The 22,164-nt window shown below is 40.6% G+C and overlaps 1 protein-coding gene across 6 annotated transcripts; it reads right to left on the bottom strand.

Moving 5' to 3' along the window:
• Positions 1-3,605: 3,605 nt before the first annotated feature.
• On the bottom strand, positions 3,606-21,895 carry LOC112432711 (phospholipase D1). Of its 6 annotated transcripts, XM_076889007.1 has the most exons (6): positions 21,838-21,895; positions 13,483-13,588; positions 5,874-5,990; positions 5,335-5,583; positions 4,818-4,911; positions 3,606-4,479 (listed from the first exon to the last, which is right to left on the bottom strand). In XM_076889007.1, the coding sequence occupies exons 2-5, from the start codon at positions 13,498-13,500 to the stop codon at positions 4,858-4,860; spliced, it is 438 nt and encodes a 145-aa protein (XP_076745122.1). In that variant the 5' UTR covers positions 13,501-13,588; positions 21,838-21,895; the 3' UTR covers positions 3,606-4,479; positions 4,818-4,857. The 6 variants fall into 6 exon arrangements, 4 of the variants coding, with proteins under 4 accessions (XP_076745122.1, XP_076745120.1, XP_076745116.1 ...); XR_013100511.1 differs by lacking the exons at positions 13,483-13,588; positions 21,838-21,895 and having other exon boundaries at positions 5,001-5,583; positions 5,874-6,328; XM_076889005.1 differs by lacking the exons at positions 13,483-13,588; positions 21,838-21,895 and having other exon boundaries at positions 3,606-4,475; positions 5,874-6,344.
• Between the last annotated feature and the right edge of the window lie 269 nt (positions 21,896-22,164).

Raw genomic sequence — 22,164 nt, 5'->3', positions numbered from 1 at the left:
CACATGGTGTTCTTCTGCTGTTTCCTCCTTTCACTGAGTGTGAAACACTGACGCTGTGCTGTTGTTCACAGAGGGGAGCTGATTCTAGCTGCAGCTGGACTCTGTCATCTAACTGAATGTGTTGGTGCTGATCACGGGGCTCTGAGGGGGGAGCAGCAGGAGGACTCTGGATGCTGACGTCAGTGTATCTGTGGAAGCTCCCACAGCGTGTCTGTCATTCAATATTGTGCTGTATATTGTATCTATGCAAAGATGAACAGACTGTGTGTTCACTGGTCTCTGTGCTGCAGCTCTGATGTCATCATCACTCCCTCCTCCACCCTCAGCAGTCCCAGCATGCTGCTGTGGTGCACCCCACCCTCACTCTACACCTGAGCCACAGACCACACCCTCCACCTCAATATACACCACAGTTTTCTCTGCTGTGGAAATGAGATCAGGAGGAAATCATCATTATTATTATTTAATAAACGCTCACATTAATGTGGGCTTATTTGTTTCATATTAGAAACATTAGTTGAGTGTTTTTAGTATAAAATGGTCAAAGTCCCTCTTTTTGCTCCTCCCCTCACCTGTGGATGGGCGGTGCTGTTACCGTGGTGACAGCTTGGATGTGTTTCAGTCCTGCCTGGTTATCACTGCAGGAATCTTTCACATTTATTACAGGTAATAACTCTGATTTTTCTGTGTATTATGAACCAAATGTATCCTGATACACACAGAGATGGATGAGCAGAGGGTTTTTTTGCAGTTTATGTAGTTACTATGGACTTAATGCACACATATTATTAAAATTAAGGCTATAACAGTTGTATTGATGTATAGCAACTTGAAATGCTCCCACAAATGGCTCCACAGCATGTAAAAATATAACAAAAGCTCTGGCGGACTTGGTTCTGTGGTCAGTCTTAAAGGGTGAAGTTAAACTCTGTAATCTTCACTGTGTCACAGAGTTCAGTGAGTCCCGTTATTCACAGTATCAATCAGATCATCAGAGAACAGCTGATCAGCAATCAGTGGTGCCAACAGCGCCTCCTGTGGTGAGAGGATGCAATAATGCAATGTAGCATTTTTCCACTCAACACTTGCAGTCATGGAAACTGTCTGTTGGATCTGTGTGACGTTGCTTTCTTGGTTAGAGTTCCTCACAAATGTCCAGATGATTCTTCTAATGAGGCGTCGACCATGTTTGCAGCTCTTTGGAAGAAAACGTCGCCCTTTGCCATCCTTACTTTTCTTTGACTTCTTCAAATGCAGCTGAACTCCAGCTGGTATTTTCTTGGACTTTGCAGCTGTTTCTGGTCATCAGTTCATTCCTGCAAACCTCTGAAGCTGAACAACAATGATGCTGCATTGCTGGCTGATCCCAAAAGGTTGATTCTGTTCATCTGGACGTTTTCAGAAACGTTTGCTCACTGATCAGGTGACTTCTTCAGTCTCAGCTGACTGCAGCTTTACAAGCTTACAAACAGCACATTTGCACAATGACTGAAAGCAGCAGCACCTGATATATATGATACTAATATAATACATATACATATATAATCCATACTAATGATGAAGGAACTGAGCTCACAGTCCATTGTTCATTCAGTGAACTACTCAGTTTATTTTGGGCCTCAGAAATGCTCACTCTGTTTGTACATCACTGTCAGCAAGACTCATTCTGCTGTGTGGACAGGAACACATGTGACATCACTTCCTGTTTGTTTGTGACTGAAGAAGTTTACAAGGAATCATTTAGAAGAGTTTCAAACATCAACTGATTGAATCCATGAATCTGAAAACGTGTTTGTGAGTGAAAGAGACAGACATGTACAGACTGAACTATCTGTTCAACAGTCAGAGTGTTTCTGTAACAGGAGACACTCTTTACACTCCACTCAGCACAGGGACACTGAGGAACCAGACCAGACCATAAACCCAGGATAAAGAGTTTGAGTGAATGTGGTGTTGAAGGTGTGGAGGTGGATCAGAGTGTCAGAGGAGACTCTGTAGAAGGACAGAGTGCCAGCAGGACAGTCCACATACACTGCTGCTCTGTTAGAGACAGAGGAGGAGGAGGAGGAGGAGATGGATGAGTTTTGTATGTATCAGAATCAGAATCAGAATCAGAATACTTTATTGATCCCTGGGGGAAATTATTTTTTGTTACAGTGCTCCATTTTAAACCAACATTAAGACAAGACAGACAATACGCTAACTAAGAATGTATTGTGTGTAACACAATAATGTGTTTAATATGCAAAAGAAGAAGAAGAAGTAAACACATATGGGACAAATGGAGACCATTGCAGCTCATCCACTTTGTCACACAGTAACAGTATAACTGGAACACATTTGCAATTTAGATCCAATGTTTCTGAGAGAAAGAAAAACTGATAGAGATATATGCATGTGTTATTATATTTATGTGTCCCAGATAATTGTTTTTCATCTAGTCATGGGACACCCACCCCTTCCTCCCAAGTTAACTGCAGCCAAAGCGAGCTAGTGGGGGTATTTAGACACTCACAACCAGTGGGGTAAAAAGAGCAACCAAGAAAGTGGCAGCCTGCACGGCCACAGATGTGCTGGAGGAGCTAGAAGCTCTACCCATGGAGAAACTCCTGGAGAACCTTGCTAAGCCTAACAGGGGACAGGTACTTCTGCCCAACCTGGCAGCCACAAAGTGAACTCATTTAGGTAAAGATAACCACATGCACCTAACCAGCCTGCACCAGCCTGACATTTCTTCCTCCTAAGTAAAAACCAATGGATGGATTGAACTTAGAGTCTCAGCTCAGTTTTCTATTTTGACCACCTACACCCCAAGATACTCTTTTAAAAAGTGTTGTTTTCAGATCCCTTTGAAGTTCATAAAGGGCCTGTTCATTTTCATTCAGATGTTTTATTACATAAATGTTACTGTTTTCTTTTGATTTATGCTCCCACTACACTGCACCTCTACAAACAACAATGCCACGGACTGTCAGCTGCTTTTACATGCTGTGAACATGAGTAGGTTTGATCAGAGTTTCAATTATCAAAGAAAAGACAAACTGAGCAAAAAGAAGGAAAAAAAGACCAACTTCTTCCCAACTGACAAGAAAAATACTCGTCATGTTTTCATAATAAAGGATCAGGCTCCCCATTTATGACAGCTTGGACCAATAATGTATGTTACACTGATGCTACTGTAGAGACAGGGTCAACATCTCTATTTAAATATAATTAATATACAAAACACAATCAAAGTTATACATGAATTATTCATTATTTTTACTATTGATAAAATTCATGTATACTAATCAAAGTTATACATGAGTAACGACATTATTAATAATGATTAATAATAATAATTCTAATGCCAACATGATGACTGTTCATAGCTCCTGCTTTGAAATACTGAACTTAAACATTGACCTGATGAAAGATCACAATTCACAGTGGCCCACTGTCAGAATCATTCTGAATATAAACTCATCGAGTTAATCTGAACCTTTCTCAAATGTGCTGTGAATAAATGCTGCTGCAAGCCACTGTGGGAAAGCTGTGTTATTATCATGGAAACATCTGTGACACATTCACAGAGGACGAGGACACAAAGGGACGACACGCAGAGGCTGTGTTAAAGTCAAAAATCCAAATCTTTAGTCCTAAACAGGCAGTGGTTACAAACAGGAAGACGAGCAGTCCATTAAACAGTCTACAGGGTCAAACATACAGAGAATTCAAACAGCTATTAAAAACAAATAACTGGACACTGAAAAACTTCAGTGATGTGTGAGGCACCAAAGGGAAGCAGCTGAGTATATTCAATGAATTATCTTCAAATACAAAGACAGAAACTCCTACAGGCAGCATGCAAACTGAGCAGGATACACAAAGATCAGAGATTACAAAAGAAATCAGAAAAGATTTCAAACTTACTGAGAGCAAGGCCTCTGTTACAAATCTGTCTAATAGAAAAACATGCTGTACAGATACAATACGCTCAGTGTTCATGGTCATTTAAAAACTGGCTCTACCTGAACCACTTCAATATTTTATGAAGTCACTGAGTCGACCATTTCTACAGTTTGTTTCCTTCATTGCAGTTAGAGTGCGGCTGGTAAGGATGAAAACACACACAGAGCGTAAATTGTCTTTGTTAGTAACAAACGTCAGCAAAGAAAAGACAAAACACACAAACACTCTCATGATATTCATGAATCATTAGAAAGCATCCAAACATTCTGCTCGTGGACTTTTACAGTCTTATTTGCACTCGCTCATCTTCATAATCATCCTGATCAATACATGACAGGGGAGGCTTTGAGGTAGGCGGGGCTCTCTGCTGATGTCAGCATGAAAGGCAGGACCAGCGTCTGCCACATGTTGGTGAAACATCACAGTACACTGGCGTGGTTTCCTTTCCAGATGTTGGACGTTTGACACTTCAACGTTGAGGCCAACAAGAAGACACAGTTTTGGGTCGGGTTGCTGCAGGGTTTCTAACTGAGCAAAAGCAGAAGCACACAGACCAACAGGGATCAGATGCTGAGTGTTAGAGGAACATCTGTGCTGATCACTGAATGCTGCTGTGCTCTCTTGTTGAAGTTGGCTGGTGGGACAGTCTAATAGTGATATCCTGCCCATCGGAGGAACACTTTTAAAAACACATGCAATACTTTGTTTGTATTACAGTCACAGTTTATCTTATTTTTGTCCTTTAAAAGTGTTGCTGTACTATAAAGTCCTATAATTTGAGGCTAAAATGGCTCAGAGAGTCTCTCTCTCAGAGGATCTCCTTTGAAAGTGGAGACGGCTTTATCCGCTGATCCACGTCACTTTACCTGGATGTTTTCTTTGAAGCTGGATGAAGACTCCTCTCCCTCACTCCTGCTGCAGCTGTGTGGTCCAGTTGGCCTCTGAGGTCACAGTCAACATCTGTAGCAGAAGAGGGGAAATAAAAGTCCAGGTTACCAAAACTGGGAGCTTTTCCAAAATAGAGCGTAACTGGACTTTTTCAGCCTTACAGGCAGATAGTCGTCTGAAGCTGCAGCTTTTTCTTTTTAGCTTTTTCCAATCTCTGCTCTCGGCTTTCTTTGAGAACATGTCTGCTTTCTTGGCATGGGTCTGTCTGCTGTTGGTGAAGAGACTAAATCCACATACTCGCTACTAAGATCTCCTCAAGTAGTCTCAACCAGATTACAGTTTAAGAGTAAATGTCTCCTGAGAGTTTCACCTTGGGGAGATGCTGTCTTGCTAACATGCAATCATGAGCATTAATCTATGAGGTGAAAAAGTCATTTTAAAAGCTCCAGCCACAAGTTTTATTTCATCTGTGTTTTGGTCAGAGTCCCATCAGACCTCCAGAATGGTGTCAGAGTGTTTTCTATCCACGTGATGAGCACAGGCCTCAGGTCCAGACCTCCAGGGGCACCATAGCCTCTTTGGAGCTAATAGGTGCAAGAAGGTTTTGTTGGGATAGGAACTGAAGAGGAAACTGACGAGGAAGGCAAGGATCTTCTTCAGCTCCTCCGAGCCGGGACCTCTTTGTGTAGGCCAGCATTGGCCAGGTAGCCCTCCAGCATCGCTGGATGGCCGACAGTGGAAAACCTGGAGGAGTAGGAGAGAAACAGCAGCTTGGAGCATGTCTTTATACTGTTTAGTTTTTAGAGCCACAGACTTTCTTTTAATGTCATTGTTCAGGATCTATGACTGATTATGTATTTATTGTATTCCTCCATGACTGTGTGACAGCAAGTGGAAAAAACCAGCTTCACCTTTGTTGATATGCTTGTAATTTTAATATTGATTAAATGGCCCATGAAATAATAGAAAGCTCATATATGAAAATGTATTTTAAGAAGTAAAATGTTAATCTGAGTACAAAGGAGTACACTCACCTTCTGGTAGATGGAGGTGTAGCGAGCGCTGGTGAACATCCAGGCCTCCTCGTAGAACTGATCACTGATTGGATCCAAAACATCGATGGAGGATCTGTGTAAGCGCTGAGGATCGTCCTGATGGACAGAACAGAAGGAGAGTGAGACAAGTGAAGATATACTAAACAACACTGTGACATGAACTGAGCCACACACAGTTTGATTCACAGGTGATTGACACATTATTTGACCACGAGCAATCTTTTCTGGTTTGACGCCGTCTTTGTAGCCAGAAACCAGCTCTCTCCTCGGCTTCCTCCACTACACGCTTCCCCCACGCCAGTCTCCTCCGTCACTATAAAGGGGAGAGTCATGAGCTCCATCACCCTCACCTGTGCCGTCCAACGTCCCGCCACCAGCCTCCACTGCAGCAGGCCAGAGACCACACCCCTGCCACAATAAGTAAAAGTACATCCTTGCTGTACCCTTAATGCTAAATGTGCTAAATTAACCGCTGCCTTTGCCCCTTTGGGATTATTCTTATGTCACTGGGATGTTGACCTTTGACCTTCACATTAGAGACATGGGCAGACATAATTAGTGTATGAATTTTAAAGTAACAGGTAATAAAGAGAGTGCAGCAAATGTAGTCAGGTTTATTACTCTGTATCACACATGAGTGCCCGAGGGAGGCGGGGCTGACTGGGGAGACACAGGAAACAGAGAGACAGGGCTGACTCGACATGAAACGATGAAACGTGGGACACGGGAACAGAAACTAAACACAGGCTGAAATGAACACTGAGGGAGGGAGAACTAAGATTACTGAGAGCCTGATAAATAAGAAGAACAAAAACCAAGAAAAACAAGAGCCAAAGAAAACCAAAAACACAAAGCATTGGGCCAGGACCCACTGCTGTGACATTTATATGTGATAAAAACATTAAAAACTGCTCAGATGTTGAAATCTTTCTACGTATACTTTAGGTTCAGCTCTCCAGCCTGGCATTTGGTTAAGCATGATTCAAACATTTGATTTTGTTTAACTGGTTTTAATTATAGTTACTTTTTGTGAACATTTGTTGCAGCATTTAAAAATACATCATTTATTTTCAAACTTTTATTTGATTTAGAGCATCATATTTGACCAACGTAAATGTTTTAATTTCATATAAAATAACTGAAACAGTGAACTAAATATCTGAAATCTTTCCTTCCTTAAAAGTTATAATCCTACTTAAGTTATAGTGCAAACGCTTAAGCAACAAATATACTTGATGCTAATTAATTAATATTTCCCTTTGATGTTGCAACTATGCGGTCACTTCTGTCTTTAAACAAAATAATATTTTCCAGTTACAGAAATCATAAAGTCCAAACTAAAGTGCTACTGTTGCTATATGCATTTTATATAAATCATGGATGATGGTCCTGACATGAAGGAAGAGAAAGTTACAGGTTGCATCCTTTGACTTTGTCTCCGTGCCTTTGGGCGATTTTCAGAAGGACAGATGTTTCTGTTCAATTCTTAAATCAATTTTTTCAAACACAAACACTATTTTAAAGCTTCTAGAGAGTAAAATATTCATGATAATTATAATAACAATAATAAAAACAAAAGCTCTCAGATCCATCAAACCAAGCAGCAGAAAGAACAATAACTGAAGAGAAAACTTTAACCTTGTAGACTTCATTATGTTCCAGCTGCTCTACAGACGCTGTGACCTCGAACTTAAGCAGGTCGTAACGTATGTGCAGCTCAATAACTTCATAATCAGACCCTGTGGTATTTAGGCAGCAGAACAACTAAGAATAACAACTACAAATAATGTTTTTAGGTTTCTGTTGTACTGCAAGGTTCTGTACAGGAGAACCAAACCAAGAGCAAATATTACGTCTCATTTACACCTGAGCACGAAGAGCCATCAACATTTAGCAAATTGAATCATCTTTGTTTAGATGCAAGAAGAATCATATAGAAATGAAAAAGTAGAAATAGAAATCCAGAGCAAAGATATCCTCTAATTCAGCGTAGCACATGTGCAGCTGCTGCGATTCACGTAAGCATTCGGCTCGTCGCTGTTGCAGATTTTTCTCTCGCTGTTCTGGCTCACAGCGCTGCAAACACAAAAATAAATATCCCCAAAGCTGTGAAAGGCAGCTAATTAGTAAGAGTATTGTTACTCTCCGCAGGAGTCGTCCAGCAGTAGAAATCAGTCCAATAACAAGGTGTGTAACATCTAGCAGGGTGACAGAAAAACCCAGGGTAACTTCTAAGGACCTCAACGTCTCTCTCACATTGTGTTTTTTAAACATGCTTCCATTTGTCACTTCAGTCTTTACTCTGAAATACAGGAAGAGAAATCATGGCTGAAACAATTTCTCATGAAACCAGGGGTGTGGTCCAACAGTCAGTTTGGTGAGGAAGGTTCCTAACTGAGAGAAGTGACCCAGAAGTATCTGTGTAGCAGCCACAATGAATCCAGATCATGAGCTTTATTAACTGATCAAAGTCTCTTCTTTCATCTTCTGTATCATTCAGTTTGCATTGGTAATGCCCATTATTGTAATGCTTTTTTCAGACGAGCAAAACTTTATTTCACTTTGGGTTAGCTGGGATAAGTGATGGATGGAGGGAATTTTACTTCAGCCACAGAAATCCTAAACAGGAAGGAGGAGCAGAGTTACAGTGGATCACTATCCAGCAGGGAAACAAGGTTTATTTCAATTTCTTGGCCATGAGTGAGATTTACAGAGTGGGCAAATTAGGGAGACGACACCATCAGATCCCGAGCCCTCCATGTGTTAATCAAGAGACGGCTGCTGTGCTACAACCATAAATAATGAATAAATTAGGAGCTAAAGCTGAAAGGACAGTTTATTTGTACCATCAGTGAAGATATTTTACATTTGAATTTTTTATTTAACATTTGCAAGATTCAATAACATAAAGAACCTGAACAAGAAAACATTTATGTGGATCAAAATACATTAAAACAAAAACTTTATAATAATAAACTTTATAATGTTGAAACTTTTCAACCAACTGATGAAAACAAAGCTAACCACTTGACATGAACACTACAGTAGGACAGTTTTGAAAGCTTAAAATGGAACTAGGGGAAGAGTTTGATTCACAGCTGCCTCATCAGATTTTTACAGGAGATTCTATCTGAACTCTGTGGAGCCTGATCTCAAGCTTTTTGAGTCTGACACAGAAACCAGAGGATCTTTCTGTGTCTTCAGATTCACTGTGATCCAGTGATGGGAGTGATTTCAGCCCTGAGTGATCGCGCTGATGTTTGCACAGAGCAGACAATGAGGTGAATGTTTGGGCACATTGGTAACAGTGAAACAGTTTATTAGTAACGTGGGATCGTTTGTGTGCAGAGTATGAACTGAGATTCCTGAAGCTCTTGTCACACTGGTCACAGCTGTAGTTTCCTTCCATGTGTGTACGTTCATGAAGGTTACGACTATGTGACTGTGAGAAGCTTCTCTCACAGTGTCTGCACTTGTGTGGTTTCTCTCCTGTGTGGACTCGTTTGTGTGATTTAAGCTTCCATGCAGTGGTGAAGGATGACCCACACTGATCACAGAGGTGCTTTTTAACCCCACTGTGAATCAGTTCATGTCGTTTTAAGTGATGTGATGTGGTGAAGCTTCTCCCACATTCTTTGCAGTATTTCAGTTTGTCTCCAGTGTGTCTACGTTGATGTGTTTTAAGGGCAGCTTGCCGACTGAAAGTTTTTCCACAGAGGTCACAATGAAAGTCTTTCCCACCACCACAGTGATGACAGGGTTGAGAACTGGATCCATCTGTGTCGCTCTGCTTCTAAACAAAGACACAAAGACAGTGTAAGTCAGTCCTTCAACATTTGTATCCTGAACGTCGCCTGAAATAAAGAGCATCTCTGCAGACGTCCAACTACATTTGACTGTTTCAGTTAACACACTCAGTTTACTGGGCTGCAATAACTACAATACTACCACCATAATACTACAGTAATACTAAAATCATAACTGAAAGGAAAATCTGAATAATCACTCAGAGCTGCTTTTCCATGCAGTAGAATTGCTAACATGCTAACACAGTTTAATGAGCAGAGTTGTTCCAAACAGTCAGGCTAAAATGACAAGATAACAATATAAATACATACCTCACAGTAGCTGCACTTGTAGAGTCTCTTTCTGGTGTGGATCTGTTGGTGTCGTCTCAGGTGACGTGGAGATTTAAAAGTCTTCTCACACAGGTCACATTGATAAGGTCTCTCCTCAGTGTGGGTAAACATGTGTCGTTGTAAGTCTGTGTGAGTTATAAACTCTTTGCCACACTGTTCACAGCAGTACACATCATGTCTGTTGTGAATGCGTAGGTGTGTATTTCGGCTCCCTCTCTGGCTGAAAGTTTTTCCACAGATGTCACAGCTGTATGCCTTAATTCCAGAGTGGGTAACTAGATGCCTCTGTAAGTGGCTACTGTGAGTAAAAGCTCTGCCACACTGATCACAGCTGTATGGCTTAATTCCAGAGTGGGTAACTAGATGACTCTGTAAGTGGCTACTTTGAGTAAAAGCTCTGCCACACTGATCACAGCTGTACGCTTTAACTCCACTGTGGATGAGTTGGTGTGTTTTTAGGGAACCCTTCAAGGAAAAAGACTTTCCACACAAGTCACAGCTGAACGGTCTCTCTCCAGTGTGGATGACCTGATGCTGTTTTAGTGAAGCCCTCACAGTAAAACCCTTCCCACACTCGTCACAGGTGTGTTTCTTCTCTCCCTTTCTTCTGTGAGGTTTGTCGGCCTCCTGAGAGCGCTGACTTCTGGCTCCATGTTGGTCCTGCAGTGACACAGATACAAACAGAGGCAGTGAGTGAAATGCAGTCGTGGAACAAACTCAACCTTCAAACTCCATTAACACTAGTTTTAAACCTGAAGGTGGAGCGTGGCACCAAACACCTTAAAGGTCTCTTATCCCCACCTGCTGGTAGTTCTAACACATTACATCCAACCTGCTGTTAGAGATAATTCATGACTGTTCAAACACTAAAATCATGCACACACACACACACACACACACACACACACACACACACACTTACTTTTATAATTTAGATTATTTTGTTGTTTCCTATTACATATTTCTATAATTTGTATAGATTTATACAGAATTATTCAGTGATAATAAATCCTATGTTTGTTTATTCTAAAGGAACCCCGTTAGCTTCCACAACAGATGTTGCTCGTCTTCCGTCAAATACTCACATAAAATATTACACAATAAAGTGGATTCAAGATATCCACATAATTTCACTCTTACATCCACAGTGAGGTTTCACAATTGTTCAAATATAAGCAATCAATAATAACAATATCAATAACATTGAGGCACATTACACAAATTTCAAAAACAAATCATGTCTTACAATATTTACAACAACTAAAAGCTCTGTAAATCGGCTTTTAAGTGTTCATTGAAGTTTTGAATAATTCTCTAATTTTTTAAGGCAACTTATTCCACTTAAAAGTTGCTCTAAATATAACAGTTTTACAAAACGTTACTTTTAACTCGAGCATTTACTAAATTGCAGCTTGTTGAAAACTGTGTAATATGATGATGTATTTCATCTGGATACTGCAGCTGAGCAGAATAAATGTGGTGTGTTTAACAGAATTGCTTTCTTTAGAACTACAAGTAAGCCATAGAATATTTTAGCCTGTACAGGAAGCCAAGAAAGGTTATTATGCATTTTATCAATATTAGTATAGTATGAACATCTTCACACTAATCTGGACGCCTTATTCTGGACTAACTGAAGTCTGTTAAGATCTGTCTTATTAGCTGCTGACCAAATGATTGAACAATACTCCAGATGAGACATTACTAGTGCATTAATGACATCTTTCATAATGAAGAAGTGATACACAAAGAGCATTTCATAGCCATAGCTATGCCTTGTCGGCAGAGTTATGTGACATTAGTGATGTTTGTACTTTCAGCGTTAACTTGGTTTTAAAGCCTTTAAAATATACGCCGTTCAATAGTCGACCTTCATCTGACAGAGAATGTGATGATTTTGTGGATAATTAAAGTCAGTCATATATCCACAAACACAACAAGCTGAAAGTCAGTGATGCTGCTCGGTTTGCAGTCCTGAACATCACGGCACAAGCAGGATCCACTGCACTGTTAATGTTAGCTGTGTTATATTGCTGCCTCTGTTCGCTGGTGTCGAGCCAAACGCACTTTAACGTGTGTTTGAACGAGCTGACGGTTCACTCGTTAAGCTGAAAGAAAGATGCTTTAATCACAGCAGTCACACATGTGTCCACTGCACCATCTGGAACTCTTCTTGTTTACACTCGTAATAACACAAACACTAAATCCTGCTTCTCTGGTGCTGTTGTGTAGCAGTGTGTACACCTGAGACTGTCACCTGTCTGTCTGTCCTGCACTCTCTCTCTGTTTCTTTCTCTCTGATTGTGGAATAAAAGTATGAACATGTGTTTATAAGTTACACTTGTGTTTGAATCCTGCAGCTTATCACACATTTGATTTCCATGTGTGACGACTGCAAGTGTCCAGAGTGAGGACAGACTGAAGGAGCCACTGCTGCACATCATCTGTGAGGCTTTGCAGCCCTGATGATCCACCAGGACAAACTCAGCAGTGTGTGAGGAAGAGGAGGAGGAAGAGCCAGCAGCAGCTGACAGATGGAGAGAATAGACAGACTGTTCCCTGTTTGTGAAGGACTGCTAGGAAAGTTTAACATAACTGTCTGTGCTGAATCAGTCTTATTAGGTAATGTTCAAATAATGTGATCATCCCAGTGTTTTCAGTGTGGGAGAAAGTACTCAGGGCCTTCAAGTTACACACTATGAAAGGCAGCAATAAGTTTAATGTTCAGAAACCTAAAGTCTGTATCAGCAGCAGGATGGAGCTAAAAATAAATGTTTGTTTCAGTTCTATGAAGCTTTGAGTATTTTGGATCAGTAGCTGCTGTGTTTGTTGCATCATATTGCTGTAATTGTTTATATGCTTTATATATTCTGAGCTAAGTTGATCTATAGTGTTACATGATACACTCTCAGAAATACGAGAGAGAACAAGGAGAGAGAAGAGAGAAGAACATTTTTGGTCTTTAAATATTTGGTCTATAGGAACATACTGGCGTTTAAAAGTCCAGAAATGCCCCTTTAAAGGTTCAATCTGAAATAAAGTACAAATCTGTATTATAAAATCTTAAGCAGCAACTTCTCCAGGTTCCAATATTTATGCAATTCTCAAACCTTTTGGCCACGACTGTATAACCTCTTCTGAAGTTTAGTGGATATTATACATGGTTATGCTCAGGATGTGTCGGCCAGTTTCCACTGGAAACGCCTTTTGGTTAAACTGTCAGCGAGGAATTTGCATTTGCACTGTTACATTTTTATATAACTTTAATGCACATAAACAACAGCTGCTTGTTTCAGTGAAAATACATTGATGGGTTTTTAATAAAGTTGTGCAGCTGTAAAGTATTTTGTCTGCTGTCAATTCTATCGTCAGCTACATCGTTATGGCAAATGTTCAAATGTATATGGTGATAAATATCTTTGGTCATATGGTCCTGCTCTGTCTGTCACCTTCTGTGTTGAGCTCATTGTTTCCTCTGTAGTGGCTGAGCTGAGTCCAAGTAGCTGAAAATGTTCCTCTGCTGCTCCGTCAGACTCTCCTCCTCCTGCTGATCAGCTGGGACACAAAACAGATCTTTGTTAGGCTCCACACTGCACTGAAGAGTCAAAGTGTCTCATATGTTCATCTGACAAGTAAAAGAACACATTTTTGTTTCCCGAGGTGGGCAACTTGTTGGAAACAAACACAAAAGCTTTGAGCACTGATACCTGCCATTGCTGCCATTGAAAGACGCAACGCCAGCAATGTGGATTGTCAAGACTCAAACCAATCATCAAGCAAAGACAACAGGGATCATTTGTTTCTCTTTATTTAGCATTCACAGCATTTGTAGTTGCCTTCTGTGCAGGGGAAGTCCACGCACACTGTGTGGTACCGCCATCCGCAGAAGGTGCATTCAACCTCTGTAAGAGAAACGAGATTGTCTGAGACTGAAATGATATTCACTAAAGAAGTGGTGATTTGTAAAACTTCACATTTTGATCCGGGACGTACTCTGCATGAAAACAAGCGCTCACTCTTCCTGCTCAACAAATGACAAGGGCGGAGCCTTATACCACGTGATACAGAAGCTGTGCCGTGTGATGCTAAAATTAGCAGGGAAACAACAACGGAGAGCACGTCAGGGACTGTGCAAAACGAGGGATTTAGGAAAAGGAAGAGAGAGAGCAAGCAAGAGAGAGAAATAAAAGAGCAAGAGAGAGAGATGGAAGAGCAGGAGAGAGAGATGGAAGAGCAAGAGAGAGAGATTGAAGAGCAAGAGAGAGAGAGCCAGGGCATCGATTATGGTTAGTTTGAGTCTTGACAATCCACATTGCTGGCATCTTTCAATATGTTTGAATGCACCAGTGTAAGTGCAGCCACTCAGACTCAATGTGTTCATAGAAACAGGTGCACATGTGTCACGAGTTCATCCAGCAGTAGCTATGGCACTTGGCCACAGGGGGCAGCAGTGGACTGACCTGCATTTGAGACTGCTCCAGCTGCTCTGTGACAGTCAGTAGATCTGCTACAAATTGCAGATCATATGCAAGTTTTGGAAATGACATTATAAATATTCCTAACTTAGCCACGGCAGCCATGTTGATGCATTACCTATATTGGCTGAAAATGTTCATTTGCAGAGAAAAGACACAGGCAGACTGTGCTTACAGGACAACAACAACAACAATCTTTATTTATAGAGCACATTTAAAAACCAACGGCATGCCAAAGTGCTTAACATAGAACAAATTAACACAAGTATAATCAGAGTCATAAAAATAAAAGTGTAGAATTATGTTCACAGGAAAAAGCCACCAATAGAAAAAATATAACTATAGCACATAGCTATAGCACAATATAACTGTGCCATCAACACACAATGGGGATAAGACATACACAGTGCAAATAAAAAGCAAGATAGGAAAATTAGTAAAATAAATCACTGCAGACAAGGCCAGCATTTAACCGGTAGAAAACGCAAGATTAAACAAATACGTTTTAAGCCGTGATTTAAAAGATTGAATAGAGTCAGACGCCCGAATGCCAATGGGAAGGTTGTTCCACAACTCTGGTGCGGCCAGGGCAAACGCTCGATCACCTCTAGACTTCAGCCGAGATCTAGGCCGCACCAACAGTAACTGTGAGGATGATCTTAAAGCCCTAGCAGGACATATAAGCTTAAGAGTTCCTTAAGATAGCTCGGTGCTGTGTTATTAGTGATTTTAAAAGTAAACAGCAGAATTTTAAATTGGATACGGTATTTCACAGGCAACCAGTGCAAATCAGCTAGGACGGGAGTAATGTGGGCAAACTTCTTAGTTTTGGTTAGAATGCCTGCAGCAGCATTTTGGACTGTCTGTAATCTATGGAGGAGGGAGAGTGGAGTCCAAAATAGAGTGAATTGCAGTAATCCAGCCTCGAAGTTACAAAGGCATGGATGAGTTTTTCCAGGTCTTTATGCGGGATGTACTGCCTGGCCTTAGAAATAAGGCGGAGTTGGTATAAACTGGATCTAACAACAGCAGACACTTGTCTATCAAGTTTAAATGAGCTGTCAAGTAACACGCCCAAATTCCTAACAGTGTCGGAAAAGGAGCTAGTGAGAAAACCAAAAGCATCACGAAGTTTGGCACGAAGGACGTCACTGCCAAAGACCACAATTTCAGTTTTCTTATCATTAAGGATAAGAGTATTTGCCAGGAGCCATTGCCTGACCTCACACATGCACTCTCGAAAACTATTCAAGGACAAAGCTAGGTCATCATTTAACTCAAAGTAGATCTGAATGTCATCAGCATAATAATGAAAAGCGATGTGATATTTCTCAAAGATAGCGCTTAATGGAAGCATGTACAATGAGAACAGAGTAGGGCCTAACACAGATCCCTGAGGGACACCACAACAGACAGGTACAGCGAAGGAAGAGGAAGTGGCCAAGTGAACCGAGGAGAGCCGATTGGACAAGTATGATTTAAACCAATCCAAGGCAACACCCTTGATGCCTACAGCGTGCTCAAGTCTCGCCAATAGGATTTTATGATCAACCATATCGAAAGCCGACGATAAATCCAATAGCACTAGGACCGAGGAGCGCCCATTATCAGCCATTAGTAGAAGGTCATTGAGAACTCGGAGCAGCGCTGACTCAGTGCTATGATGTGGTTTGAAGGCCGATTGGAATTTATCATTAATGCTATTCTCATCCAGGTAGGCCTGGAGTTGAAGCAACACTATCTTCTCAAGAATTTTGGCCAAGAACGGAAGCTTGGAAATCGGCCTATAGTTCGCATAATCATTATAATCGAGGTTCCTTTTTTTAAGAAGAGGCTGAATTATAGCATGTTTAAAGGCTGATGGTACGCAACCAGAGAGCAAAGAAGAGTTCAAAAGGGACAATATACTAGGTCCAATTGCACTAAAACAGTCCTTAACTATACGAGATGGAAGAACATCATATACGAGATTAGTATTGTTCAGTTGTTCAACCAGACGCTTAAGAGTAGGGAGTGAAACGGGTTCAAACTGATAGAAGAGGAACAGTCAGGGGTAAACGCAGGGCCTGTCAAGGAAGAGCAGATTTAAGAGATGAGACTTTATCTAAAAAATAATTTAAAAATTGTTCGCAAAGAACCGTGGAGCACGGCAGCGGCATAGTGGGGCAGGGGTTGACCACAGAGTTAAAAATTTTAAATAAAATTCGAGGATTGTTACCATTGGTAGAGATAATTTTTGAAAGAAAAGCTGCTTTAGCCATTTTGGCAGCAGTTTGAAACTTCAAGCGACTAGTACGTAGGATGTCGTAAGATGCCTGGAGTTTATCTTTCCTCCACCTTCTCTCATCCCGCCGACACGCACGTCGTAGAGCGCGAACAGAGTCACTTAACCAACATTGTGAGTAAGTTCTGGGGCGCTTCATTTTAATAGGTGCCACAGTGTCGAGGATGGAGGAACATGTAGTTAACAGGGTATTGGCAAAATTCTCAACCATATGAGGGGTAAGACAATCTGACGTAATAGATGCAGAATACACAAAAGAAGCAGAGAATTTCACCACAGTATCAGCATTAACAGTACGCACATCACATAATAACGTTACATGTTATTATGTGATGTTACTGAAATCATCATGAATAACAGGAGTGGTGATTCCTGTAACTTTGTGTATATAATTTGGCATTTCTTACTGATGTAGGCCAAAAATAAATACATAAACTGAGCACCTGATGGCTTTGAACTTTTGTTGTCCATCTTCCATTGGTTTGAATTTTGCGCTCCAGTACAAACACAAATCCCCCAACCCGAGGATCAGCACAATTAACCTAACAGACCTACACCTTAGTTCACAGATTCACTTTGTCTAAGGTTGATTTCTGGGATTTCACACAACCCAGGATTCAGATCGTGAATCCATGATGGGCTTGGATTTACATCATTATAAATGAAATGTGCTCTACTTGGAAGCAGCCGGCCCCGCCCCTTTTGACGGGTTGTGTGAGACTTTAAATCATCAAACTGTAAATTATAAATTTAAATTGTTATTGATCCTTTACCCCGAGTCCTAAAGTGTAGATTTATTTTCTTACTCTTCTTATATTTATTGTTTGTTTACTCGCACCGCTGTAACTGCAGCCTCGTCGTCTCGTCTCTCTATATGCTGGACTGTCTGTAGCGGAGATGACAATAAAGTTTACTTTGACTTCAGCAGCGCGCAGGCGCACCGAGGGCTCTCGCGCTCACTTTATATAATTTAGAAAAAACATCGGTGCAGATTATAAGTCTGTATCATAATATCTGTTTGTTGTGTTGTTTTTATTTTGTTTTGCGAGTTGGTTATTAGATGCCGCTCCAGCCAGCCAGAGACTCCCCGCCGTAATAAACTACGTATTCTCTTATTGCTGTTACCAAGTTCCTGTGAAAAGCAGATTTTTCCCACTGCTGACTCAGCTGGATCAGGGAGAGTGACTGAGGCAGATATTGAGCTGTCAGTGTTTTTATATAACATTAAAGTCCCTGAGGGTATGGCACCAAGCACCATTGAGAATTCCCCAACACTGTTTGACAAGTTTGACGAGCATCTTGACTTTTGGTCTTTGGATATTAACAGTCCTGGATATGTGACTTCTTGTTTAACAGAAATGTTACAGAGAGCATTTGCAGTGCAGCCTTTAATTGCTAGTAATTCACATTTTTTTTAGATTTCGACATAAAGCAGATGCCTCAGAGAAATCACTAATAACACTAAGGGCTGGACGGATTTGATTTGCATTCTTCAAGAAGAGTGTGGTGTCATCAGCTAGCTGGCTGATGATGAGCTCCTTATCAGCTGTGCTGATTCCTTGTATAACAGGTCAAATCTCGGGGTGGAGTCTTAATCGTTTTAATTGAGCTATTGCCATTCGTGTACAAGGTTTTGATAGCTTTACAGAAAAATGCCAAATTTTTCCAAAGAGTGGAAAATAAATTGATGTTCAATTGTATCAAAAGCCTTTTAAAAATCCAGGAAGAGAATGAAGCTATAGTCAGATACCAAATCAGAGTAATCAAGTAGATCTAAAACCAGTCTCATGTTCTTAGAAAGGTGTCTGTTTCTCATAAAGCCTGATTGTGTCTCATCGATAATTGTGTCCAAGAACTCTTTCATTCTGTTAGCAAGTACTAAAGCCATAATCTCATAGTCATCATTGAGCAGACAGATGGGTCTCCAATTATCAATAAGAAGTAAGTCTTTGTTTGGCTTTGGAATAAGTGTTATGAGACCCTGAGTAAGAGTAGGAGGGAGGATGTTATTCTCTACACTTCCTATGAAAAGCTGCAGTAAGAACGGAGCCAGGAGATTAGAAAATGATTCATAAAACTCTGCAGTTAAACCATCTGTGCCGGGAGATTTGTTGGCCTTAAGTGCAGGAATAGGATTACAAACGTCCTCCACAGTCAGAGGGCTGTCACAGTGACTTCTATCTTCCACAACAATAGTTTTTAGGTTTTTAATATTATTGAGAAACAGCATTGAGACATATATATATATATTCTACTTTTCTAAATGATTGACTATTTCAATGGAGAACCTAAATGACACGGACCCGTGTTTGTTATTACATATCTCTATTTTGAATGTGACAAGTCTATCATTGCCTGTTATTCATAGGTATTAACAGAGTTTTTGGCCTTTTTTTCCTCTGTAACAGTTAATTGACTCTTTACAGTGGCCTGCTATGGTTAATAATAACATGTTCAGTCATGAGTGAAATCAAAGCTTTTCTTCACTTTAGCATTTAACATTCCCAACAATATAATGTGATACCTTAATTAAAACACAGCTAATAAAACACAATTTTCTTAATGCAAACATCAGTGACTCAACATTAGCAACCAAAGGGTTCAGTCTGCAGCTCACACTCATGTGAAGCTACAGCCTCCCCCTTTAGTCTCTGTCATCCTTCTGCTCCTGCACAAACAAAGCAAGACAAAACCTCCACCCTTCTTCTACAGGCTGGGTGAATTGTTGTGGACATTCACTAATCCTAAAGTCGGCACCGTTTTTGTCTCAGTATCAAGTCAGTTAAACTTTTAGTCGTCAGTCCATCACAGTCCAGTCACATGCATACATCCACACACATTCATACCAGATATTGCTGATAATGGAGTCTCACGCGCAGCCTATTCGAGCCTCCATCACCAGCAAGATGACGTCATCATTTTAAAGGAAAACAGCTCCTTGTTTTTGGACTGGATTGACTCGCTGCAATCCTTTTAGGCTCAGGACTTCTCATGTGATCAATGTCACATATAAGTGAATTTCTCCCAAGCCCATTATAATCATGGAGAAAAACACTTTGCCACTGTTTCCAGTAAGAATATTTTATAGCGCTTTAAAGTTCAATCTCTCAGGTCTGGATTAAAGAGCTGATTTGTTAAATCGGGAACTCACAAAATACTAAAATATCACCACCGGTGGATCACACCTCTCAGATGTTCTTATCTCAGTGCACTGTAACAAAAGCACAAACAAACGCAACCAATAAAATACTAATAAAGTAACAAATACTGGGGCCCATTGCAAACATGTCCAAGCATAAAACCATCTTTCTCTCTCTTAGAGAAAGAAAACAATCCAAACCTCACTGATAAAATCAACCTAGTGTCAAGCAAAACCCAAAAATCAACCAAAACTTCACCAGAAAGTTTTCCTCCCTCCCGGGACAATATTGTGCAGGAATACAGGCACCGTAACTCCTTTTGCACTGACAAAAACATGTTGGATTTACATGATTCAATAGTGGACACTGGTTGCACACAAAGGTTTTGCTTTGGCAGAAACTTAAACAACTGAGTTAAATCAACACAACCTTTTCATATTCAGTAAACCTGCATGTTGTGTTCATAAAACACGATTGAAACATGTTCAGATGGAGTAAGTTGAGCTCCTGGAACATTTTAATCCTTCAATTGAAATTGAATGGGTCTACAACAACTACCATCCTCCTATCTCTATCCTGGTTGCAGCAGGGCTGGGAAATAACCCTGAAGTGATAGGTTACCAGGCAGGGTACACCCTGGACAGCTCACCAGTCTATCAGATAGAAACACACAGCCGTTTACATTCATGGATAATTTAGCCCAGGACCTTCTTACTGTGGAGCAACAGCACTAACCAGCATGCCAACAATGGAGGAAATACAGGAAAGCTATGATTTCCTGTATTTGAGGCAGAATTCTTTTGTTCTTGCCCTTGACAGGTTAATCCACAATAAATAGCAACAGCATGCATGTGGTGTGTGTGTCGTTGTCTGCCTCTTATAACTCCAGTGATTTTCCTGTAGTTTGAAATCTTATGCGGTGTTGACACAATAATTTGTTGTAAACCAGGAAATTCCCAACTGTGGTAGAAAGCACAGCTTAGCCTTAGCAAATGTTCAAAGAAAAGTCGTCACTTCCTGATTTCTGCTTCACTGATAAATATTGTCACACTGGGGTTTTTGCAAATGATATCAGTGAGCACTGTGTGGCAGCTGGAGTCAGACAACTGAAGCTCCCACAATCAAGACCACAAACAGCTTTCAAAGGAGATTTGAAGCTTTTCTGGCAGCAAGCTTCATGATTTATGGGACTGGAACTGGAACAGAAACTACCTGATCACCAATGGTGAGCTGGCATGGAATTATTTTTATGACATTTTATCAAAGTTATAAATAAGCATGCCCATTAACACATAGTGAGTGAGCATGTTGTCTTCCCACGCAGTGAACAGCGGATGCTAATGTTTTTGTCACTTTTTACAGAGTCAAACTCAAAGTAAGGTCAGTGCTTCCACGCTTTAAACGCTGCACGCTCACACTCTCTCCACACTCGATAGATTATCCATTGTTCATCTGCACACAGCTGCGGTTTTAGTAACGCAGTAACGCAGCGTGCTTACGGGAAAGTAACAGTAATCTAATTACCTTTTTTGCAATAGTAATCCCTCACTTTACTCGTTTCTTGAAAAAAGTAATCGGATTACTGCCCATCTCTGGTTGGAGCTGTGCACTTGTGGGTTCAACCTTGTGTACACGTTTATCTTTGCTGTGTGTACTTGTACCTCTGAGTGGAAGCTGAACTCTTGAGTTCGAGTATCGAAGCATCAGCTGTGACGTTAAAGTCCAAACAGCTCGTTCATTTGACGTGCAAATGAACGAAGGTAACGCCGTTTTCATGTGGATGTGTCACTGAGACACTTTCCACATCCACAGCTCACAAAATGGGAAAACTATAGAAGTATAACAATGAAGAAGTTACTATGTTACGGGTCCCAAGGATGAAGACCTCGATGACAAATATGTTACCTGTAAAAGCAGGTGAAGAGCAGAGTAAGGAAGACACGATGCGTCTCTGCTTTCCTCCAGAACGTGTCTGAGTCTGATTTATTTCACACAAATAAATGCTATAAAACACTAAACATGAGCTTTCAATATACTGTTCAGCTGGTTCCTCATTCACATCAATTACATTTACTTATTTCACAACATCAGTGAAATATACTCTTTTTAACTGGTTCAGTTTCTCAAGTTCACACTTCTTTCCATAACAGCTACATCCTTTTATCATATCAATAAACACATCACATTGTCTTCTGCAGTGTCTTACTGGCTAAACAGTTCTATTCAATAACA

This window comes from Maylandia zebra, linkage group LG2, assembly GCF_041146795.1.
Source record: "Maylandia zebra isolate NMK-2024a linkage group LG2, Mzebra_GT3a, whole genome shotgun sequence".
In the NCBI taxonomy this organism is placed as follows: Eukaryota; Metazoa; Chordata; class Actinopteri; order Cichliformes; family Cichlidae; genus Maylandia; species Maylandia zebra.
Note: the sequence above shows the minus strand (reverse complement) of the source record. Positions and strands in the feature narration are given on the sequence as shown.